The sequence below is a fragment of the Oncorhynchus clarkii genome, chromosome 10, assembly GCF_045791955.1.
Source record: "Oncorhynchus clarkii lewisi isolate Uvic-CL-2024 chromosome 10, UVic_Ocla_1.0, whole genome shotgun sequence".
Taxonomy (NCBI): domain Eukaryota; kingdom Metazoa; phylum Chordata; class Actinopteri; order Salmoniformes; family Salmonidae; genus Oncorhynchus; species Oncorhynchus clarkii.
The window spans coordinates 61,050,893-61,076,340 of NC_092156.1; the positions used below are offsets into that span (position 1 = coordinate 61,050,893).

At 42.5% G+C, this 25,448-nt stretch overlaps 2 protein-coding genes across 2 annotated transcripts; both read left to right on the top strand.

Annotated features, from left to right (window-relative positions):
• The first annotated feature begins 1,480 nt into the window (after window positions 1-1,480).
• Window positions 1,481-2,149, top strand: LOC139419307 (gastrula zinc finger protein XlCGF49.1-like). Its single transcript, XM_071169252.1, has one exon. It carries the CDS (start codon window positions 1,481-1,483, stop codon window positions 2,147-2,149), a length of 669 nt encoding a protein of 222 aa, XP_071025353.1.
• A 9,736-nt stretch (window positions 2,150-11,885) lies between these two features.
• On the top strand, window positions 11,886-24,987 carry LOC139418900 (transcriptional repressor RHIT-like). Its single transcript, XM_071168682.1, has 7 exons — window positions 11,886-12,421; window positions 16,247-16,377; window positions 16,579-16,746; window positions 20,409-20,573; window positions 22,126-22,237; window positions 22,462-22,589; window positions 23,663-24,987. The coding sequence occupies exons 1-7, from the start codon at window positions 12,145-12,147 to the stop codon at window positions 24,590-24,592; spliced, it is 1,911 nt and encodes a 636-aa protein (XP_071024783.1). The 5' UTR covers window positions 11,886-12,144; the 3' UTR covers window positions 24,593-24,987.
• The last annotated feature ends 461 nt before the right edge of the window (window positions 24,988-25,448 follow it).

The following is a 25,448-nucleotide window of genomic DNA, read 5'->3' on the forward strand; positions in this document are numbered from 1 at the left end:
CATGTCTGTGTGCTCGATTTTATACACCTGACAACAATGGGTGTGGCTGAAATAGCCGAGTCCACTAATTTGAAAGGTTGTCCACATCCTTTTGACCATGTAGTGTAGTTGAAGGCTTTTTCCTTGAGTAATAAAAATGCATTGAAATGACTTACGAACTGTGCACAGTTTGGAGAGGTGTGTGTCCACTTGGAGACACCAGTTAGATCTCTCACTAAAACCCTAGTTTAATAGTGTTTTCTTATCTTGCACCTACTCCAACGTTTCAATGAATATTCTTATTATGTTACTGAATGTATCCAGAGTATTTTCAGATTTCTTATTGACAAATGCTGTGAAAAGTAAGTAAATGTAAAATGAACATAAAATCAACAGTGTCATGTTTGGATTCAATCTTGTGTCAGGTGAACTGTTATGTCCTTACGTTTGGTTTTATAATTTCCATATAATCTCCAAAGTGTTCTCTTTCAATTGCTACCATGGTAATGCACATATGCTTTTTTTTTAACCATATAGGCCAATTTCAACAAATGTAAGGGGTTATCAAGTGTGGGGACCATGCCTTTGAATGATCAAACCATTAAAGAGTGTCAAGTAACAAATCAACTAACATATTTACACAATACTCATATCAATCCCTCATTGCCCAATCAGAAGATGCTCCATAGCAGGGTGCTCATATCAGATTTCTTGATCCAACATCCTCTCACCCTGTATCTCTTACAGTCAGTAGACATGGAGGATGGGAAGCCGGATCTGCTGCTGGTCAAAGAGGAGACCATAGAAGATGAATCAGAGAGCATTGATCAGCTGAGTGGACTAAAGATGGGGGAGCAAGGTAAAGGACAAATACATATAGCCGATTGTCTTCTGAGAGGTGGCATCACTTCTACGCAACGCTCATCCCTCATTAGCGCAGCCGAAATCATCTCACTATCTGACGTAAGGCAATGCATGTAGCCTACATACAGTAATAGATCTTCAATAGGAATAGTGATACAACCGGCAATGGTTTTTTCTTCATTCATAAAATGAAATCAGTACAATTTATGTTTAAATACAAAGGCACACATAATAAATGAACTTGACCAGGTAATTCACTTTAAAAAAACGAATGTCTACTTTCTAACCTCTTCCTGCAGGTGGTTGGCTGGAGGATAACAGAGGAGACTGGGTGGCCATCTTGGATTCCCAGACCCAGAAGGGTGCAGCCAATAGCCAAGCGGAGGTCAGTGGATGGGACAGCGTCCTCATCTCTGGGCTGGGGAACAACACTGTTAACCACAACCAGAAACAGACAGTCAAAAACAAAACAACATCCAAATTTAGTCTCCATGACAACAGACTGGCTGAGACCAGGACGAGGTTTAGATTTGGTCTGCGGGGACGGGGAGGTGTCCGTATGCGGCAGGAGAGAACAGACACAGACTCTGCTAGCGAAGCTCCGTCCTGCTCCTATAGTTGTGATTCAGAGAGACTGATGGCGTCTCAGATTAACCCCCTAACAGGTGCTGCCTTCAGCCTGCCTTCTATAGGATCTATCAACTGGAACATGGACCCTGGGAGAACACAGACACTCCCTGGCCTTCATCCTCACACTCCCCTAATGTTAAATCAGACCTCAGACAATGCCAGTGCCTCAACACTAAATGGATACACAAGCCCGGTAACAAATGACAGTAGTAGTAGTAACGCTATCAGTAGATCCAGTGGCGAAGAGAAGCGCTTCCCATGTTTATTCTGTGGGAAAGCCTTCAGTTTCCCCAAACAGGTGGAGATCCACCAGAGGATGCACACGGGTGAGAAACCATTCAGCTGCCACCTTTGCCAGGCCAGTTTTTCACACTCATCCAGTCTGAAGAGGCACCAGAGGATGCACACCGGGGAGAAACCATTTGGCTGCCACCTGTGCCGGGCCAGTTTTTCCCACTCATTCAACCTGAAGAGGCACCAAAGGGTCCACACAGGGGAGAAACCGTACAGCTGCCCCCAGTGTGAGAAGAGGTTCTCCCACCAGCACCGGCTGAAGATGCACCTGAAGGTCCACACAGGAGAGAGTCCGTTTGCCTGTACGCAGTGCGGGAAGAGGTTCTCAGAGAGGAGCTGCCTCATGATGCACCAGCAGAAAATGCACACGGCCCATGTATAGAGTATAGTGACATCACCATCTAACTGAGCAGCAGCCGTTAGGGAGAGCTATTCATACAATTGTATTATTTTTGTTCAATTATTTTGTATTTTGTTTAAATGTAGTGCTGTGTTCTCCACATCTGGAGATATTAGTAGATGTTTTTCCTTTGAGAACATTGTTTGATTTTGAGAGAGATTGATCAACCTGGCTCTAAAGGCTAGCTAGTCTACTAAGTTATCTTGATCATCTGGCAAGAAGCAATAAGGGCAGGATTGAGGGACTAGGGCATCAGGGCAACGAGAAGAACGATGAGGAGAAATAGAGGATAAAACCAACAGAAAAAAGGAATTGATTTGGAGGATTTCTGGAGGATTTCTAAAGGAAAGACGGTACAAGGCATTGGAAAGTCAACAAACAAACAAAAACACACACAAAGGAGAGGTAGGATATCATAGATATCCCTAAAACACTTCAGTGAGCAGACCTTTCTAATCGATCTAGGCCCGGGTATCCTGGAAGGATATTGACCTCATCCCGTCAGTAGAGGATGCCTGGTTGCTCTTTAAAGTGCTTTCCTCACGATCTTAAATGAGCATGCCCCATTCAAAAAATGTAGAACTAAGAACAGATATAGCCCTTGGTTCACCCCATACTTGACTGCCCTTGACCAGCACAAAAACATCCTAAGGCGTACTGCATTAGCATTGAATAGCCCCCGCGGTATGCAACTTTTCAGGGAATAAGGTAAGCTAAGGCTAGCTTTTTCAAACAGAAATGTGCATCCTGTAGCACTAATTCCAAAAAGTTTTGGGACACTGTAAAGTCCATGGAGAATAAAAGCACCTCCTCCCAGCGGCCCACTGCACTGAGGCTAGCAAACACTGTCACCACCGATAAATCTACGATAATCGATCATTTCAATAAGCATTTCTCTACGGCTGGCCATGCTTTCCAACTGGCTACCCCTACCCTGGCCAACTACGCTGCACCCCCGCAGAAACTTGCCCAAGTTCCCCCCGCTTCTCCTTCACCCAAATCCAGACAGCTGATGTTCTGAAAGACCTGCAAAATCTGGATCCCTGCAAATCAGCTGGGCTAGACAATCTGGACCCTCTCTTTCTAAAATTATCCGCCAAAATTGTTGCAATCCCTATTACTAGCCTGTCTAACCTCTTTCATATCGTCTGAGATCCCTAAAGATTGGAAAGCTGCCGCGGTCATCACCCTCTTCAAAGGGTTGAGATACTCTAGGCCAAAACTGTTATAGACCTATATTCATACTGGAATGCCTTCTAAAGTCTTCGTAAGACAAGTTAACAAACAGATCACCGACCATTTCGAATCCCAACATACCTTCTCTGTAGCCTTCAACACTTTACTCAGCAAATTGGATGTAGTCTATCACAGTGCCATCCGTTTTGTCACCATAGCCCCATATACTACCCACCACTGTGACCTGTATGCTCTTGTTGGCTGAACCTCGCTACATATTCGTTGCCAAACCTACTGGCTCCAGGTCATCTATAAGTCTTTGCTAGGTAAAGCCCTGCCTTATATCATCTCACTGATCACCATAGCAACACCCACCCATAGCACGTGCTCCAGCAGGTAAATTTCACTGCTCATCCCCAAAGCCAACACCTCTTTGGCACCCTTTCTTTCAAGTTCTCTGCTGTCAATGACTGGAACGAATTGCAAAAATCATTGAAGCTGGAAACTTATATCTCCAACTCCCAACTGTAAGCATCAGCTGTCAGAGAAGCTTACTGATCACTGTACCTTTACACAGCCCATCTGTAAATAACACACCCAACTACCTCATCCCCATATTGTTACTAATTAATTTAGCTATTTTGCACCCCATTATCCCTACTTGCACATCTATCGCTCCAGTATTAATGCTAAAATCTCACTACATTTGCACACACTGTACATAGATTGTTTTGTGTTATTGACTATACGTTTGTTTATCCCATGTGTAGCTCTGTGTTGTTGTTTTTGTCACAATGCTTTGCTTTACCTTAGCCAGGTCGTAGTTGTAAATGAGAACTTGTCTTCAACTGGCCTACCTGGTTAAATAAAGGTCAAATAATAAAAAATCAAATAAATAAATATCAGGACAGGCTCATTGTAATGGCTGGAATAGCATTCATGGAACGGTATCAAACATATGAAAACCACGTTTGACTCGTTCCTTTCATTCCATTCCAGCCATTACAATGAGCCTGTCCTCATATAGCTCCTCTCACCAGCCTCCACTGACATGCATCAATACTCAAATTCTAAAAATAGCCATGGCAACAGTAGCAGGAGCTTGGCATATTCCATTTGATCTACCAGCAGAAAAAAAACTCTGAACATTATAAACAACATCACAAACTAAATCTGCTGAGGGAAAATCCAGAGACATTGTTGGCTGATTACACCCTAATTGGAGACATCAGCTAACCGCTCGCCCACATGACGCCATACACGCTATCTGCCCGGTACAGTTGAAACCAGGATTAATCCGTAAAGAGCACTCTTCTCTTGGGTGCCAGTGACCAATCGCGGAGGTGAGCATTTGCCCACTGAAGTCGGTTACGAGGCCGAACTGCAGTCAGGTCAACAAGCATGCAGATGAGCTTCCCTGAGATGGTTTCTGACAATTAGTGCAGAAATTCTTCAGTTGTGCAAACTCACAGTTTAATCATCTGTCCACGTGGCTGGTCTCAGACCAACCCGCAGGTGAAGAAGCCAGATGTGGAGGTCCTGGGCTCGTGTGGTTACACGTGGTCTGCGGTTGTGAGGCAAGTTGGACGTACTGCAAAATTCTTTAAAAACGACGGAGGTGGTTTATGGTAGAGAAACAAACATTAAATTCTCTGGAAACAGCTCTGGTGGACATTCCTGCAGTCAGCATGTCAATTGCACGCTTCCTGTAAAACTTGAGACATTGGTGGCATTGTGTTGTGTGAGTGTCCTATTATCCCCAGCACAAGGTGCACCTGTGTAATGATAATGATGTTTAATCAGCTTCTTGATATGCCACACCTGTCAGGTGGATTGATTATCTTGGAAAAGAAGACATGCGCACTAACAGAGATGTAATCCAATTTTTGCACAAAATTTGAGAGAAATAAGCTTTTTCTGCGTATGGAACATTTCTGGGGTCTTTTTTTCCAGCTCATGAGAAATGGGACCAACACTTAACATGTTGCGTTTATATTTTTGTTCAGTATATTCTTTAAAGAACAAGTTAACTAGTGACTTTCAGCATGCGTTTAGGGAAGGGCACTCAACTTGTACTGCAGTGACTCAGATTACTGAGGATTGGCTAAAATAAATGGATAATAAGATGGTAGTTGGTGTTGTATTAGATTTCAGTGCAGCATTTGATGTTATTGATAATAATTTGTTATTGAAAAAACAAACTTGTTATGGCTTTACATCACCTGCCATCACATGGTTGGAGAGTTACTTATCCAATTGAACTCAACGGAAGCTTCTCTAAAATCAGATATGTACAGTGCGGTGTCCCTCAAGGCAGTTCCCCTGGGCCGTTATTATTCTCTATTTTTACAAATGATTTGCCACTTGTCTTACAAGTGTGGCGCAAAGTACAAAGAGATCCTTGATGAAAATCTGCTCCAGAGCGATCAGGACATCAGACTGGGGTGAAGGTTCACCTTCCAACAGGACAACAACCCTCCTTCCATGGCCTCCAACTGCTCTTAAATGCAAGTAAAACTAAATGCATGCTCTTCCACCGTTTGCTGCCCACACATGCCCACCCGTCCATCACCACTACTCTGGACGTGTCAGAGTCGTGTGTGTATAGGTGGCAGGTAAGTCAGGCGCAGGAGAATCCAACTGAGTGTAATGGAGTTATTTAATAACAATAAACGAAACATACTCCAAACACTAAATGTAACAATAAACAAAGTGGGTACGAGGACCCGTCGCGCACCAACACAACACTGAATAACAAACCATCTCTGACAAAGACATGAGGGGAAACAGAGGGTTAAATACACAACAGGTAATGAATGGGATTGAAACCAGGTGTGTAGGAAGACAAAACCAATGGAGAATGAAAAATGGATCAATGACGGCTAGAAGACCGGTGACGTCAAAGGCAGAGCACCGCCGGAACAAGGAGAGGCTTCGACTTCAGCAGAAGTCGTGACAGGACGGTTCTGACTTAGAACATGTGGACAACTACAAATACCTAGGTGTTTGGTTAGACTTCAAACTCTCCTTCCAGACTCACATTAAACATCTCCAATCCAAAATGAAATCTAGAATCGGCTTCCTATTTCGCAACAAAGCATCCTTCAGTCATGCTTCCAAACATACCCTCGTAAAACTGACCATCCTACCGATCCTCGACTTCGGCGATGTCATTTACAAAATAGCCCCCAACACTCTACTCAACAAATTGGATGCAGTCTATCACAGTGCCATCCGTTTTGTCACCAAAGCCCCATATACTACCCACCACTGGGTATGCTGTATGCTCTCGTTGGCAGGCCCTCGCTTCATACTTGTCGCCAAACCCACTGGCTCCAGGTCATCTACAAGTCTCTGCTAGGTAAAGCCCTGCCTTATCTCAGCTCACTGGTCACCATAGCAGCACCCACCCGTAGCACGTGCTCCAGCACCCCCAAAGCCAATTCTTCCTTTGGCCACCACTCCTTCCAGTTCTCTGCTGCCAATGACTGGAACGAACTGCAAAAATCTCTGAAGCTGGAGACTCATGTCTCCCTCACTAGCTATAAGCACCAGCTGTCAAAGCAGCTCACAGATCACTGGACCTGTACATAGCTCATCTGGAAATTGCCCATCCCATCTACCTCATCCCCATACTGTATTTATTTATTTATCTTGCTCCTTTGCACCCCAGTATCTCTACTTGCACATGCATCTTCTGCACACCCTACCATTCCAGTGTTTAATTGCGTAATTACTTTGCCACAATGGCCTATTTATTGCCTTACCTCTCATATCCTACCTCATTTGCACATGCTGTATATAGAATTTTCTACTGTGTTATTGATTGTATGTTTGTTTATTCCATGTATAACTCTGTGTTGTTGTATGTGTCGAATTGCTTTGCTTTATCTTTGCCAGGTCGCAGTTGCAAATGAGAACTTGTTCTCAACTAGCCTACTGGGGTAAAATAAAAGTGAGAAAAAATATATATATAATTTAAACCCAAAGCACACAGTCAAGACAACGTTAGGACTGGCTTCAGGACAAGTCTCTGAATGTCCTTGAGTGGTCCAGCCAGAGCCCGGACTTGAACCTGATCGAACATCTCTGGAGACACCTGAAAATAGCTTAGCAGCAACGCTCCCCATCCAACCTGACAGAGCTTGAGAGGATCTGCAGAGAAGAATGGGAGAAACTCCCCAAATACAGGTGTGCCAATATTGTAGCGTCATACCCAAGATAACTCAATGCTGTAATCGCTGCCAAAGGTGCTTCAACAAAGTACTCAGTAAAGTGTCTGAATACTTATATAAATATGATTTCATTTTTTTATTTTTTTATAAATTAACAAAAATGTCAACACTATTTTTGCTTTGTTATTATGGGTTATTGTGTGTAGATTGATGAGAGAAAAAAAAAACATTTTAATCAATTTCAGAATAAGGCTGTAACGTAACAATGTGGAAAAAGGCAAGGGGAAAACTTCCTGAAGACACTCTTTATTTAGAATTGAATTAATATCTTATGTTGTTCTTGTCTATTACTGTTCTGTACATTGTCATGTATTTTTTTACGTTTTATGTGGACCCCAGGAAGAGTAGCTGATGGGGATCCTAATAAACTAAACATGTAATGTATTACTAGTTAGTTTGTTTGTAGTTAGTGCTGTTGGTTTGGATGTATAAGGAACTGGATGAGGTGAACAGGAAAGAATGAGTATGATGAGACAGAGTAGATGATATGGTGATGGTTGGTGTGATGGTGTCTGTAAAAATGCTTCACTGATGAAGAGTGACAACTATGTCCCTTTTAGGTTTATGTTAGTGCCATAACCCTTAAATCTTGTACCCGTATATGGGTTGAAAATGGCAGATTTTGGGGGCCTCCTGAGTGGTGCAGCTGTCTAAGGCACTGCATCGCAGTGCTTGAGGCGTCACTACAGACCTGGATTTCGATCCCAGGCTGTGTCACAACCGACTTTGACTGGGAATCCCTTAGGGCGGCGCACAATTGTCCCAGCGAAAAGACTCATTCTGTTCAGAACAACCCAGGGTATGATGCCATGTCATCTAGTAAATGTACATCAAACATAGTGATCATGAATGTTGACTGTGTTTATGACATGATTTTGATATGGAAATGTGAATTGCACCTTTGGACTCACAGGTTTTTGACTTGATAGTATGACATCAAAGCGGTATTTTATAATCCTCAACGTCTCATCGTTCAGAATACATCGAGTCCTCTTAATTCACACCACTCCCGTCAGAAAACCAAACATCTGTAAAAGTTGCCCAAATTAGCGGGAGGGATGGGGGCAACTTCTTGTCGCGGGTGGTGCTCAAGTTCAGAACGGCTGTCAGTCAAAACCCATCCAGAGCTGTGAAGCGCTGAGCCTAAGCTCTGATGTCATTTACAGCATTTTACTGTACAGCCTTTGCTTATCTTTTTTGTTGTTGTTGTTTACCCATTTTTTTTCTCCCTCATAGAAACATTCTCAGACCAAAGTTGAGGACACAATATTCCACGTGACACAATACTGAATCCAAAAATTACACTGTTTTTACATTTACTGCACTTTTCAAACTTTTTTTTTGTGAAGAAAATTTGCCACAAAACACGCACCTGACTGCACACATGACTCCTTTCTATTTCTATACAATTACAGTCTGTTTCTCTAAATTGCCCTGTGAAACCTTAACACTAAGATCGCATCTTATAAATTAGCTAGTCATGTTAGCAATAGAATAAGCTTTCAAATGATGCCCACCTAATCCAGCATAAACAACAGTAATTGTGTGATGTCAGGGATGCAGGGCTGTGTTCCAAACAAAACAACCACAAGTCTTCTGCTCTAGTTCCTCAACGGCACAACTGGGAGAGCTTGAAACAGCACCTTATAGTTGAAGACTTTGTGTCATAAAAGTGCATTGAAATGACTTAGGAATAGTGCACACTTTGGAGAGGTGTGTGGCAGTTTGGAGTCACCAGTTAGTCCTCTCACTTAAAACCTTGTCATTTTTTGGTCTTATGTTGCACCTACCCCACATTTCCCAGGAATATTATTGTCATGTTAATGAACGCATCCATAGTATTTTCAGACGTCGTTATCAACAAATGCGGTGAAAAGTGTAGTAAATGTCAAAACAGTGTAATTTTTGGATTCAGTATTGTGTCACGTGGAATGTTGTGTCCTCAACTTTGGTCTGAGAATGTTCCTATGAGCTCCTAACTGTTCCCCTTTTAATTGCTTTCATGCTTATGCACATTTTCATATTTCTTCTGTAAGAAACACCTCCCTGACCGAGGCTCTAGTCAGGGATCCAGTCTGCAACCCAGACCCTTCTCTTCACAGTCTCAGTGCAGAGATGAAGCAGGGCCTGAAAGAGATAGACCCTTCTGTTCCTATGATACAAACACCACAGTATCCATAATGAACAGAGCAGGTCACCCTGGGCTTCAGCCTTCACAGAGCGAGGTAGGAGATCCCTCCTGGCGGTAGTCTATCAGCAAGTTTGTCTTCTCCTTCAGGATCTCATCTAATGCCTGGTGACTTTGTTCATAGAAGGCCTGGACCTGGGTCTAGCCTTCCTCAGCTACCTCATGGTTACCCCACGAATACAGACAGGGTCAGGATGGGAGTTACCTGGCCTATAACACAGCACACAATCACAACAACGGCGAGAGTTCAAGGAGGGAGCTCAAAGACTCAGGTGGCTCCTGCTTCTGCCTCCTCTGGGGTCATTGGGTCACAACGTGGGAGGCCAAGTATTAGCAAGGACGCTGACAAGGTGTACACCTGCCCACGTGTGGGAAGTGCTTTGCTAAAGTGAAATATGTGAAGCAGCATCAGACCGGTCACACCAAGAAGAGGCCCTTCAAGTGAAAACTATTACAAGAGTTTATCCTTCCACCTGAGTAACCTTATCAGGCATAGGAGTCCACAAAGGGGAGAAATCGTAGCAGTGTGGCTTAAGTTTTACGCAGGGGATATCTGGGAACCATTCTTTAGTTTTATAGTTATCATGTGAAGTGTCTTGGATTAAGAGGGTTTTTGTGATTACTAAATCCCTCAGTTGAGCATCTGGATATGCTCACATTCTCACATGTTGTTTGGAGTGCTGGCATAGCTGAAACACTGTCATTGATGAGTAACACTATATTCCCCCCTGGTTTTGCCTATGTTCTACTCATAACAAATAGAATGTCCCTCTTCTTTAACACCTTAATAACCCATTATTTTATGCCATTTGTTGTACTTTTTCTAAGCCTGAAAGATACTGATCATGAATAGGTTGAGGTGTAATCAAAGATGCTTGACAAACTCACTCAGGCAGTTTGACATTGAAGAAAATGGTTGCTAATGTCTACTTAATGGGGTGGCTCCCATAGACACCAATGCGATAGCATCTGGGTCTGGCCTACTTCATTGACTTACATTGACAATGAGGGAGTGGGATGGTTGTCTAGAAGGGGCACAGCTTTTGTCAAAATGTACTTTTCGTAGCAGGTTTAGGAGAACTTATGCAGAAAGTTAGGATAATTAACATAGCAGGTTAGAAGAATTAGGTTACGTTTAGGAAAACGGTTAGCTGTATCCCACCTAGGCATGACTGAGTCGGATGTCTGCTTTCTCTTCCATCTCTGGTGTAATTTAAAGATTATCTATTATATTGACAAGATAGGCAAGTGACCACTTTAACAATAGAAATACATGTCCTCAAAGGTGGAAGGCAGCCAGGAGGAGGCGAGATCCGGTGGGACTATTCCAGCCAATGAGAGGAAAGATGGGCTTGTGAACAACATGCCATAGAGCTAGATAGGGTAGGAGATAGATACTCCTCCTTGTATCTGTGACAGCCTGACCAGCGCTATCTCCATTTTAAAGTAGTAAATGTCTTTATTAGCTGATTGCTCCCAACCCAGTTGATTACTTTAAAATAGTGAAAGCCCTCAATGGCAATGTTCATGGTAAAACCGGTTATATCCATGAGTCCTCTATCTCTATGACAACAGCCACAACTCTGATATAGTTTTTTTTCTTTCAAAGTTGCCTAAATGCCATGTGCGTCTACTTATATCAGTGCATTCATAACAACCTAACTGTCCTAAACATTACTTCTATTCAATCAGATAGATCAAATAAGTCTCATGTAGCACATTAGAAATTACATTGTTGTTGACCAAGTTCGACTGATTGACCACCATACAAAAATTCCTCACTTCATTGGCTTATTTTCGTGGACAGATCTTGGGTGGAGTAAAACCTCTCGCTTCGCCTCGTCCTCTCTGAATGAAATAAGCAGTACAGTGTTTCTTATGCCGCGTTCAAAACTGGGAACCCCGATTTTAGCGCGTTCAAAACAACTGGCCCATTCGAAAAAACTCGACTGGGAAAAATCGGTTGAAACGGTCATCCAACTCGTGAACTCGGCCCACTTTCTATGGCTCCAACTTTCCTACATGAAAATCACTGACGTCATGATTTGACCTCGTATTTTTTTGAGATCCCAGTTGTGTTGAACCCGAGATAAGAACAGCGCACATACGTCTTATTTAGTCACGCCCTCTGAGCTATGACGCCACCCAATAACATCCTTTCTCTTCAGTATTAACGGTAGTAAATAATGACCAAGAACAATTTCCCATGTTAGCGGTTTTATTGTTGTTCTTTAGACCTTTATTAAACACCATGGAACTGAAGATATGATTAATTTAACTGCACAGCTTCACATGCTTACCCCATGTAGTTTTTAATTCGCGTTGGAGACAGGACTGATACACGTTATACACTAGCTAGCTGCTAACGTTAGCTAACAATGGCTAACTTTATGGTTTTTCACACTCAAATAGCCTCCATCATGGAGATGCTAGCGAATTCAGCCGTGGCAGATATATGTAAACTCATAGACGACGACTATGCGGTTTTTCGTTTGGAAATAACTCAAAGCCAGAAAGAAAACAGGGCATTGCAGAGGAAACTACATATACTGGAAATGAATGTGGCACGGGAGCGCGCAGAGAAGACAACGCAGGAGCGCGTGCTCGCCAGTCGTCCCAGTAGTGTCCTCGACCGATACAGAGGAATGGCAAGAGGTACATTTTGCAGGGAGCGGTCTCCCCGTTCCCCTGAAATTCCAATAATCACACTCACTTTAAATAATGCGATGCATGGAACATAATCAATGAATAAATAGTATACCAATAATTTATAAGTGATACCTTACATCCTTGTCAATTGTAGACAAGGTTTCCATCCAATTAGCGACAGATTTTCATGCAAATATTCAAAAATAGACATAAAGAAAATATGCGCATTTTTCCAACACGATATTGTTTGCATCCAGTTTTTATGAGAGTAAAGTCATAGGTCTACCATATATTAAAAATAAAAAACAATGACTTCTGTGATGGAAACATGAAGTGTCGGAACAATTATATAAATGCCAACAGATAATTTGTTCGTTTGGCATGGTGGGATCTTTTTGTGTCGGTAAAGTTAATTATGCGCAGATATTGATATAATAATATATAATAAAATCATAATATACCATCAAATCCAAGTAAACTTGGAGTCACGCAATGATATGGTGTGGTTCTCCCACTAGAACTCAGGAAACCATGCAGTTTATTAGGCCACAGATGAAATAATTTCACTGGGTGGTGAAAGTGCACGGTGATGAGCTTGATGCTGCTTTACAATAAATATCGAGGGTCTTATTCTGGTGACGTGATGATCGATGCTTGCCTGCTGTTTGACAAATACAAATATTCTCGCACTATATCTGTGTTGGCTAGAGCGCACGTACCAAGACCAGAGTAGGCAAATGTACTATTTAAAGCAAAAGTTTCTGTGACAAAACTATTGGTAGAGTTGAAAATGTGATGTAAACATATTTAACGTTAGATTTCTATTCAGTACATGAAAACTTAAACTTGTGAAAAAGTACATTGTGTGCACTTATTACGCACAGATTTGTATCCACGACAAGATCATTTGGTGGAAACATTCCACTGGTGGGAAAATACGCGTTTACTTTTTGCAGACTCCAGAATATTTGCATGAAAATCTTAAACCAATTGGATGGAAATGTAGCTACTGTTATGTTTCCACCAAACGGACTTCTTGCTGATAAAAATCAGTGCGTGATGATATGGTACACACAAAATGTACTTGCATTAAATAGCAAATGTGCCTACTCTTGGCAGGTGCAGCCCAGGGTTTCACAAACTCGGTTCTAGGGCCCTGTGGGTGCATGTTTAGTTTTTTTTTGCCCAAGCGCTAAACAGCTGATTCAAATAGTCAAAGCTTGATGATGAGTTTGGTATTTGAATCAGCTGTGTAGTGCTAAGGGAAAAAAACAAACATGCACCACCATGGGGCACTCTGGGCGAGCGCTTTGCTGATGTCAACGTTGTGAACAGAGTGCCCCATGGTGGTGCATGTTTGTTTTTTTCCCCTAGCACTACACAGCTGATTCAAATACCCAACTCATCATCAAGCTTTGACTATTTGAATCAGCTGTTTAGCGCTTGGGCAAAAAAAAACTAAACATGCACCCACAGGGCCCCAGAACCGAGTTTGTGAAACCCTGGGCTGCACCTGCCAAGAGTAGGCACATTCGCTACTCATACATTCTGTCAGTCATCTGCCCGGTTCAGTTGAAACTGGGATTCATCCTTGAGGAGCACACTTCTACAGTGTGCAGGTGTGCATTTGCCCACTGACGTCTGTTACAATGCCTAACTGCAGTCAGGTCAAGACCCTGGTGAGGACGACGAGCACGCACGCATATGAGCTTCCCTGAGATGGTTTCTAACAGTTTGTGCAAAAACCATCCCGCAGGTGAAGAAGCCAGACCTGGTCCTGTGCTGGCGTGGTTACACATGGTCTTCGGTTGTGAGGCCGGTTGGACATACTTCCAAATTCTCTAAAATGTCATTGGAGGACAGCTTATGGTAGAGAAATTAACATTCAATTCTCTGGCAACAGCTCTGGTGGACATTCCTGCAGTAAGCATACAACTTGCACACTGCCTGAAAACTTGAGACATCTGTGGCATTGTGTTGTGACAAAACTGCATATTTTAGTGGCCTTTTAATGTCCCCAGCATTATGTGCAACTGTGTAATCATGCTGTTTAATCAGCTTCTTGATATGCCACACCTGTCAATTGCATGGATTATCTTGGCAAAGGAGAAATGCTCACTAACAGGGATGTAAATAAATGTGTGTGCAAAAATGGAGAAATAAGCTTTTTTTGCATATGGAACATTTCTAGGATCCTTTATTTCAGCGTTTTAAACATGGGAGCGACACTTTACATGTTGCATTTGTTTTTGTTCAATACAGTATGATCTGTTACATAAGACAGATGGTTACTTAAGGCAAAAACAAAAGTAGGGTGGGTGTATAATGCAAATGTCTTGCAACGTAAAGGTTGCGAGTACGAATATCACCACAGACAATTTTAGCTAATCAACAAATTTGAGAGAAATACTTTTTTTGTGCATATGAAGCATTTCTGGGATTTTTTATGTCAGCCCATGAAACATGGGACCAACTCTTTACATGTTGCATTTATATTTTTGGCGAGTGTACCAAAACCAGATACTTTTAGACTTAGTATTTCACTGGGTGACTTTTACTTGAGTCATTTTCCATTAAGTTATCTTTACTTTTACTCAAGTATAACAATTGAGTACTTTCTCCACCACTGCTAGCATAATACATTTTACTAGCTAGGTTTCCATCCAATTGGCGACTGTTTTTCATGCGACTATTACGAAATTTGACTCGTGGATAAGAATCAGTGCGTGATGACTTAGTGCGCACACAATTTACTTTCTAGTTTAAGTTTTTATGAACCGAATAAAAGGTTAATGTGTTTCCATCACATTTTCAACTCCACGGGTAGTTTTGTCACAACTGTTGCGTTAAATAGCAAATGTACCTACTCTGGTCTTGGTACGTGTGCTCTATCCAACAGCTCTCAGATACAGTGAGGGTAGGCTGGTCTACATAATGAGATTATTATGGATAAGAGCGGGAATAATTTTATTTGTCAAACGGCAGTCCAGCATCGATCATCATGTCACCAGAATAAGACCCTCGATATTTATTGGAAATGAGCATCAAGATCACCGTCCACTTTCACCACCCTATGAAGTTCATCATAATTTATTTCATCTGTAGCCTAATAAACTGCATGGTTTCCCGAGTCATAGTGGGAGGGCCACACACCATATAATCACGTGACTGGTTATATCAATATTTCCCCCACCATTTCTTGCCTAATTAATTTTACCAACACACAAAGATCCCACCATGTCGAGCAAACAAATGATCTATCAGCATTTTAAAAATTGTACCGAAACTTCCTGTTTTCATCACAGCTGTCGTGATTTATTTTTATATGGGATGACAGGGATCATCAACTAGATTCAGCCGCAGCCTGATTTTTTTTATTTTTTTCATTGAGCGGGTGGTCAGGGGACCAGAAAATAATTACAAATAATTTGTAGACTGCAAATGAACCGCAAGAAGCACAAACAGATATAATGTTTGACTAAAACATAATCATTTTAAACCTGGCTTACGTATACGATCACCTGTCTCTATATTCTTCATGGGAATACATGGGAACAGATTTCTTAAATTAAAATAAATTGGAACTGATTTCCTTGTGTTTTTAGTCTTATGTCCAACAATGGAAAAAATAGAAACATTTTGCTCAGAAAACTTTAAGGGCCACAAAACCAAAGCCAAATTTGGCCCACTAGCCACCAGTTGTGGAACCTTGCTTTACTTGTATGAAAATTGTGGATGGAAACGTGGTTAATGTCGATAGTGTATAATATAGAGATGAGCATTGACAGTACCTAACTTAACCACCCCTTTTCCCCCCAATCACTCTCTTAGGTGAAGGACATCTCACAGGAGGCCACAGGACCTTTGCAAAGCCAGCAGGACAAAATACGTGGAGAGATGACCAACCCATAACAATAGATGAGAGGAGTGGAACCTCAACCCAGCATGTTATCGTGATAGAGGTTAGTGTCATAGTGTAACATAAAAAAATTACAGTACAACAAATGTGTCTAATTTATTTCAGGAAGTCTCCCCTCAGCTATTCATTAGCTTACATGTACATCCTAAGTTATCATCCATAGGGGAGCTTGTAAGACTTCATTACAACATTGTTATCCAATTCTATTTATGTACCGGAATAACCTCCTTTCTTCTTGTGTCAGTCTGCAGGGGCTGCAGGTCCTGTTGTTCTGCAGGAGAGGCCGGAAGGAGAGGAGGACCCAAGACACAGAAGAGACGTCCAAACTGGAGAGGCTGGAGCGCCCCCTGAAGCCATGGAGGACCTAATCTCCGCCGCACCCCTCCCCAGGACCCAACACAGCATCACAGAGGTCAGTGGGAACGCCGAACGCTGTCCTCAAGTCAGAGACAGAATTTAATTGTAACACAAAGGATCTTACACACTGAGAAACTAGGTCTGGGGAGACTGGGCTGTCCTCCTGCTCCCAGCTCAGAGTATTTACCGGTATTTCACCAGAGCCAGAGGACAGTTTATTATTTTGGTGATGGTGATGCGTTAGACACTGGCATTGATGATCTGTCTTGTTCTTTCACTGCAGAGATAGAAAGGTAAGAACTGTGGGATTAAGATCAAGGTGTCAGAAACAATAGGACTACTACAGAGTCCAAGATACAGCAGACCACAAAAACTGAAATTTACACCAATTTTTTATTTATTTTTAAATCTGATCTTTTACCTAATGCTGGTGCACTAAACATTCGCAAATTCCCATTGGAACACAGCCATTTTGAAAGTGAATGGCGTGCGCAAAATGTCATACCTTAATTTCTCGTCTTACAAGAATGATATACAGTGCATTCGGAAAATATTCAGACCCCTTAACTTTTTATACATTTTGTTACGTTACAGCCTTTTTATAAAATGTATTAAATAGTTTTTTCCCCCTTCATCAATCTACACACAATACCCCATGATGACAAAACAAAAACAGGTTGTTAGAAATGTTTTCAAAAAATAAACAAATCATTGAAATTGATATCACATTTACATAAGTATTCAGGCTCTTTACTCAGTACTTTGCTGGAGCACCTTTGGCAGCGATTACAGCCCCGAGTCTTCTTGGGTTTGACGCTACAAGCTTGGCACACCTGTATTTGGGGAGTTTCTCCCATTCTTCTCTGCAGATCCTCTCAAGCGCTGTCAGGTTGGATGGGGAACGTCACTGCACAGCTATTTTCAGGTCTCTCTAGAAATGTTAGATCGGGTTCAAGTCTGGGCTTTGGCTTGGCCACTCTCTATACTTTGCTCAGTTCATCTTTGCCTCGATCCTGACTAGTCTCCCAGTCTCTGCCGCTGAAAAATATCCCCACAGCATGATGTTGCCACCACCAGGCTTCACCATAGGGATGGTGCCTCCAGACATGATGATTGGCATTCAGGCCAAATAGTTTAATATTGGTTTGTGCCTTTTTACTGAGGAGTGGCTTCCGATCTGATCTGTGCTTCAACACAATCCTGTCTCGGAGCTCTACAGACAATTCCTTTGACCTCATGGCTTGGTTTTTGCTCTGACATGCACTGTCAACTGTGGGACCTGATATAGACAAGTGTGTGCCTTTCCAAATCATGTCCAATCAATTGAATTTACCACAGGTGGACTCCAATCAAGTTGTAGAAACATAAAAGATGTTCAATGGAAACACGATGCACCTGAGCTCAATTTCGAGTCTCTTAGCAAAGGGTCTGAATACTTATGTAAACGATGAGCAAGCTAAACGGAGCATGTGGAGGATGCATACAAGGTAATGTAGATGGTGAAGGAAATGCATTGCTTTACAATGACCATCAGGGTGTACCCTTTCCATTCATACTAAATGTTTACACTTTTGGTAACTTGAGCTACACTGCATACTCTATTAATATGTCCATAGCCCATGATTTATGGACTTTATGGGGGGAGATTCTTATGCTATTGCCAGCAGTAAGATTTGAGTTAGATTTCAAAACAGACAAGGCCTGTAGCTTTCAAATGATATGTCACTTTCTATTTTCAGATAAAAATACGTTTGACCCCCACACTCACCGGGCCCTGTACAGGCCCCAAAACAATCGCTCAGAGTTTAACAGGTTTAAAATGAATCACTAATAACATTAAATAAATAAAAATCTTCAGAAATGACTTGGTGAAAGCAACAATATAACTATGGCTTTAAAATGATGGTGAAAACTTGAAGAAGTGTTGGGGTTAAGTGGGTTAAAATCTTCCAAGAAGTCTTTATTCATATTAAACATCTGATTTATAGAATTTTGCATGTGGTCTAATGTGGTCTACTGAAGGGCACTTAATTTAATGTAACAAACCCATGTGGTCTATTTTAAAAGGCACTTCATTTAATATAATGGCCTTTTAAAATGTAATATTTGTGCACAATTTCTACTTAAAAGGGATGCCAAAGGCACTCATTTCATAGAATGACCCTTATCAACAATAAACATTTAGTAAATACACCTACACATACCCACACACTAACAAACACATACTGTACAAAATAATTTAGTCAGGTTTGTCTGATGAGGACTGTTGACTTATCATAGCTGACTTGTTTTTGCCCACGACAGCATATTTATGTCCACCATGATGGGTTTAACAACAATGAAGTCATAATGTAACTATAGTATAGGATTCAAACTGAGTGGGGATGGGTAAACACTCCATGTTTTAAGGGCCTTCCGGGTGGCACAGTGGTCTACCTGTGTCACTAGAGATTCTGGGTTCGATTCCAGGCTCTGTCGCAGTCGGCCGCGACCAGGAGACCCATGGGGCGGCGCACAGTTGGCCCAGCGCCGTCTGTGTTAGGGGAGGATTTGGCCGGCAGGGATGTCCTTGTCCCATCGTGCACTAGCGACTCCTGTGGCAGGCCGGGCGCAGTGCACACTGACACGGTCGACAGTGTGGTGAAGAAGGCGCAACAGCGCTACTTTAACCTCAGGAGTCAAAGAAATTTGGCTTGTCACCCAAAACCCTGATACACTTTTACAGATACACAATCGAGAGCATCCTGTCGGGCTGTATCACAGCCTGGTACGGCAACTGCACCGCCCTAAACCGCAAGGCTCTCCAGAGTGTGGTGCCGTCTGCACAACGCATCATCAGGGGCAAACTACCTGCCCTCCATGACACCTATAGCACCCGATGTCACAGGATGGCCAAAAAGATCATTAAGGACAATAACCACCTGAGCCACTGCCTGGTCACACCGCTATCATCCAGAAGGCGAGGTCTGTACAGGTGCATCAAAGCTGGGACCGAGAGATTGAAAAACAGCTTCTAACTCAAGGCTGTGAGACTGCTAAACAACGATCACTAACTCAGAGAGGCTGCTGCCTACATTGAGAACCTATCACTGGACACTTGAATAAATGGATCACTAGTCACATTAAACAATGGCACTTTATTAAATTATGCCAGTTTAATATTTATTACATATCGTACATTACTCATATCACATGTATATTCTGTATTTTATACCATCTACTGCATCTTGCCTATGCCGCTCGGCCATCGCTAATCCATATACTTATATATTCTCATTCACCCCTTTAGATTTGTGTGTATTAGATACTTGTTGGGGAATTGTTAGATTACTTGTTAGATATTACTGCACTGTCGAAACTAGAAGCACAAGCATTTCGCTACACTCGCATTAACGTCTGCTAAAATCTGATTTGATTTGAGGTGTACTGTGTTTCCTCCGATACATTGGTGCGGCTGGCTTCCGGGTTAAGTGGGCATTGTGTCAAGAAGCAGTGCGGCTTGGTTGGGTTGTGTTTCAGAGGACGCACGGCTCTCGACCTTCGCCTCTGCCGAGTCCGTACGTGAGTTGCAGCGATGAGACAAGACTGTAACTACCAATTGGATACCACAAAATTGGAGAGAAAAAAGGGATAAAATAAAATATTTTTAAAGTGTGTTTTATTATCTATGTGTATGTATGTACCTGAGGGAGTGTATGCCTGTGTAATCTGTTCCAGGAGGAGGAGGGTCCAGAGTTGCTGTTGGTGAAGGAGGAGGGGTGTGAGGAGGGTCTGGGGAACGCTGATGGGACCATGGTCATGGAGGACAACCAGACTACACCTCCTCCTGAACCCACAGAGGAACCAGCTGAGCAGCACAGGACCACACACAGTCTCACTGAGGTGAGCCAACTGTAAACTGCTGTCTGTATGGTATTAGGTCAGGGCCCGTATCCACAAAGCCTCTCAGAGGAGTGCTGGTCTAGGATCAGTTTTGCCTTTTAGATCATAATGAATAAGACTATGTAGACCAGTGGCGGTCAGTGCCGTCCCCCCCCCCCCCCCCCCCCCCCCCCCCCGTTTCGCTTGCTTTCGTGTAAGAAACTTTTTTCAACAGAAATCTGTGAAATGAATGCACCCCTGACGACGCGTAAACACAGTTCACTTTCAAACTCTCCTCCTCTCACCTTTTGTTTTAGTTTGTGGACTTCGATTCACAACACATTACCTGTATGTGACCAGACAAAGAAAACTTTCCAAACCATGTCATAACCGCTACACACAGCCTACATCGTTGTCCCCATATTAGCTAAAGTAACATCCTAGTCAACATAGCTAATAGAACTAATGCATTAGTAAACACGCTACAATCATGTAGTAACATTAGTGTATAGTCAGTAAGCAGTTTAGCAGTTACACCAGAGATCCCGGTGGCAATGGATTAATAAAACCAAAAACTTACCTAGACTTGGAAAAGTTCCAGTGTTGTGTTAGATAGTCATAGCCAGCTAGCTAACATAGTATCCCTCTGTTTGAGCCGGGTGTTTGTTGGCTAAAATAGCCAGCTGCATTTGCTAAGTAAGTGAAACTAAAAGTGAAAAAAATGACTCTCTCTCTTGCTTCTCCTTAATTTTTGAAGAAATGAATTTGTCGAAAATCATTACACTATTGTCTTTCGCTCTCTTTGAGTCAACTATTCACCACATTTTATGCACTGCAGTGCTAGCTAGCAGTAGCTTATGCTTTCAGTTCTAGATTCTCTGATCATTTGAATGGGTGGATAACATGTTAGTTCATGCTGCAAGAGCTCTGATAGGTTGGAGGACGTCCTCCGGAAGTTGGCCTAATTACTGTGTAAGTCTATGGAAGCGGGTGGGAACCAAGGGCCTCCTAAGTTTTGTATTGAAGTCAATGTACCAAGAGGAGGACCGACGCTAGCTGTCCTCCGGCTACATCATGGTGCTACCCTACAGAGTGCTGCTGAGGCTACTGTAGACCTTCATTGCAAAACAGTGTGTTTTAATGAATTATTTGGTGACGTGAATATATTTAGTGTTTTATCTAAAAAGGATAACTTTTTAAATGTTTTACCATTTTTATTTTTATGAAATTCACTGAGCAGGATGGTCCTCCCCTTCATCCTCAAATTAGCCTCCACTGATGTAGACAGGTGGGACCTGATCCTCAATCACCACTTCTACTCTGAGACTCTTTGTGGATACTGCCCCTGGTCTTGATCAATTCTGTCTTAAGTGTGGGACCATGTCTTTCAATTATCAAACCATTAGAGTGTTAAGTCATCAAATAATCTAACACGTTTGCAGTGTCAACTCAACTAACATGTTTTCATAGTAGTCATAGCAATCCCTCATTGCCCAATCAGAAGATGCTCCATAGCAGGGTGCTCATACCAGATTTCTTAATCCAACATCCTCTCACTCTGTATCTCTTACAGTCAGAAGACATGGAGGATGGGAAGCCTGATCTGATGCTGGTCAAAGAGGAGACAATAGAAGACGGACCAGAGAGCATTGATCTGCTGAATGGACTAAAGATGGGGGAGCAAGGTAAGAGAGAAATACATATAGCCTACATACAGTAATATATCTTCCTGGATATAATTTATTTCTTAATTTTATTCATTCATAAAATGAAATCAATACAACTTATGTTTACATTTAAAAAAAGAATGTATGAACTTGACCAGGTAATTTACCAAAAAAATGTAGAACTCTATATGTAGAATTCTCTCTGCCATGTTTGTAAAGTATTTTGTAACCTCTTCCTGCAGGTGGTTGGCTGGAGGCTAACAGAGGAGACTGGGCGGCCATCTTGGATTCCCAGACCCAGATGGGTGCAGCCAAGGGCCCAGGGGATGACATCACTGAGCAGGGCAGGACCAGAGGCAACATAGTGGAGGTCAGTGGATGGGACAGCGTCCTCAACTCTGGGCTGGGGAACAATACTGTTAACCACAACTAGAAACATACAGTCGAACACAAAAGAACAACTGAACTTAGTCTACATGACAACAGACTGGCTGAGAGCAGGGCAAGGTGTAGATTTCGACCGCGGGGACGGGGAGGTGCCAGTATGCCGCGGGAGAGAACAGACACAGACTCGGCTAGCGATGCTCCGTCCTGCTCCTATAGTTGTGATTCAGAGAGACTGATGATGCCTCAGGTTAACCCCCTAACAGATGCTGCCTTCAGCCTGCCTTCTATAGGATCTATCAACTGGAACATGGACCCTGCGACAACACAGTCACTTCCTGACTTTTATCCTCCACACACTCATAATAAACCAGACCTCAGACAATGCTAGTGCATTGTCTGTGCTTCATCTACTCTGCCAGTGTTTTAGATGTATTAGGGAACTGGTTAAGGTCAACTGAGGAAAGAATGAGTATGATAAGGCAGAGTAGGTTATATGGTGACGGTTGGAGTGATGATGTAAAAATGCTTCACTGACGAAAATTGAGAACCTTGTCCTGTTGTTTGATGCAGGTGTTTTAATTAGGAAATTATAGTGCTTTAATTCATGTCTACTTGACATGAAGATGTGTATAATGCAATGGTACCAGATTTACACAAAAAGGTAAACCATAATGTTACCATAATGAGTTATTCTACTTGTCACGTGTCGTTTTGTGCAATAAAACTACTGTATTTCACGTTATGTGAGTGTATGAACATTTTGTTAAAATTAAATACAACATTGACTCTGTGCTGACTGACTTGGTTATTTTTGTATGTATCATTGCAGGTTACTGAGTTTCCCTTATCTCAATCGAACCAAAACATTATACTTAATTCTTGAATCAACACACAGAGACAATTTTTAGAATAAACTCCAATGGCTCCATATTGTTAGGTACTTAAATCACAGTGTTAGAGATGGGCTTGACTGTGGTTAACATTTTATAATATTGTGTACAGCAAAAACGTTCGTATTTGAAACTTTATGCTTTTCTCTTCAATTTTTGCTTACAGCCTGCAGTCCATGAGGACCTGCTGTTATCCGGTGTTGCTGGTGGGAGAGACTTGACCTCTGAAGCAGCTGGTCACAAACCCTGGCCCCTGATCAGGACCCTGGATCAGGAGCCGTCGCGCTTCCTTCCCAAGTCGGAACCAGGACTGAACCACGAGGGACAGAGACTCCACCACACAGAACACAACCAGTGGACAGGTGGACTGAACAACCTCAGCCCTGGTGGTCATCAGAGAGACAGAGGCTCCAGTCAGGGATCCAGTCTGCAGCCCAGACCCTTCTCTTCACAGTCTCAGTGCAGGGATGAAGCAGGGCCTGGGGGTGATAGAGATAGACCCTCCTGTTCCTATGATACAAACACCATAGTATCCATGATGAACAGAGCAGGTTACCCTGGGATTCAGCCTTCATGGAGAGTGGTGGGAGACCCCCCTGGTGGTAGTCTTTCAGGAAGTATGTCTTCTCCTTCAGAATCTCATCTAATGCCCGGTGAATGGGTTCATAGAAGACCCGTTCCTGGGTCTAGCCTTCCTCAGTTACCTCATGGTTACCCCACCAATACAGACACGGTCAGGATGGGCATTCACCACAAGAGGTACTTAGCCTATAACACAACACACAATCCCAACAACACCCAAACAATGACTAGAGGTCAAGGAGGGAGCTCAAAGACTAACCACCTGAAGGTGGTGACTCCTGCTTCTACCTCCTCTGACGTCATTGGGTCACAACATGGGAAGTCGAGCATTAGGACGGACTCCGACAAGCCGTATGCCTGCCCCACGTGTGGGAAGCGCTTCACTGAGGCGACTTATGTGAAGAGGCACCAGACCGTTCACACCAAGGAGAGGCCCTTCAAGTGCAAACTATGTTACAAGAGCTTCTCCTTCCTGAGTAACCTCATCAGACATCGGAGTATTCACAACGGGTAGAAATCGTAGCAGTGTGGCTTGAGATGTGCACAGGGGATATCTGGGAACCATTCTTTAGCTGACATATTATAGTTGTCATGTGAAGTGATCTGGATAAGAGGGTTTTTTGGTGATGACTGAATCCCTCAGTTGAGCATCTGGGTGTGCTCACATTCTCAGATGATAGACTTGTTGTTTGGTGTGCTGGCATAGCCAAAATACTGTCATTGAAGTGTAACTATAATCCCCCTATGAATTTCTCTTTGTCTATGTTCTATTCATAACAAACATAATGTCCTTCTTTATAACACCCACTCCCCCAAAACATTTGACATAATCAGGTGGTACCTGTTCCTTTATGTACTATAAATAGGTGATCAAATCTGTTAATAAATAAAAATTAATGTTGTCCTTTTGATATGTTGACTTTTTGTTTTCTTGTTTATCATTTACAATTAAAGTGGTCTTAGTTTCATTGGCTTCCTTTGAAGTTAGAACCTATAGGTTTCCGTCCTTTCCACAGATTTGGGATCTAGTTAGCCATTATTCTTTAGGTAATTTAGGGTAATTTTTCTAAAGTCTTCTCTGAGCTTGAAAGATCACGATCATGAATAGAAAGTCTGATGTGTAATGTAATAGGCAGAATCATATTTCAAAGAACAGCATGGGAGGTGTGATGACGCGAAAGCTTAAGAATGGAGCTAAGTTCAGACAATCTCCGGAGTACACAATCTTGTCTTTAGGTCTTCTTGCTCTCTTGAGGATCTCAACATGGAATCGGTGGGCAGTGGTGATGTAGACCAGGATGAAGTGGGCCTACCTGCGGTGACAGGTGTGGTAGAGACTTCCAATATTTGCCCTGTGAATTCTACCGGAA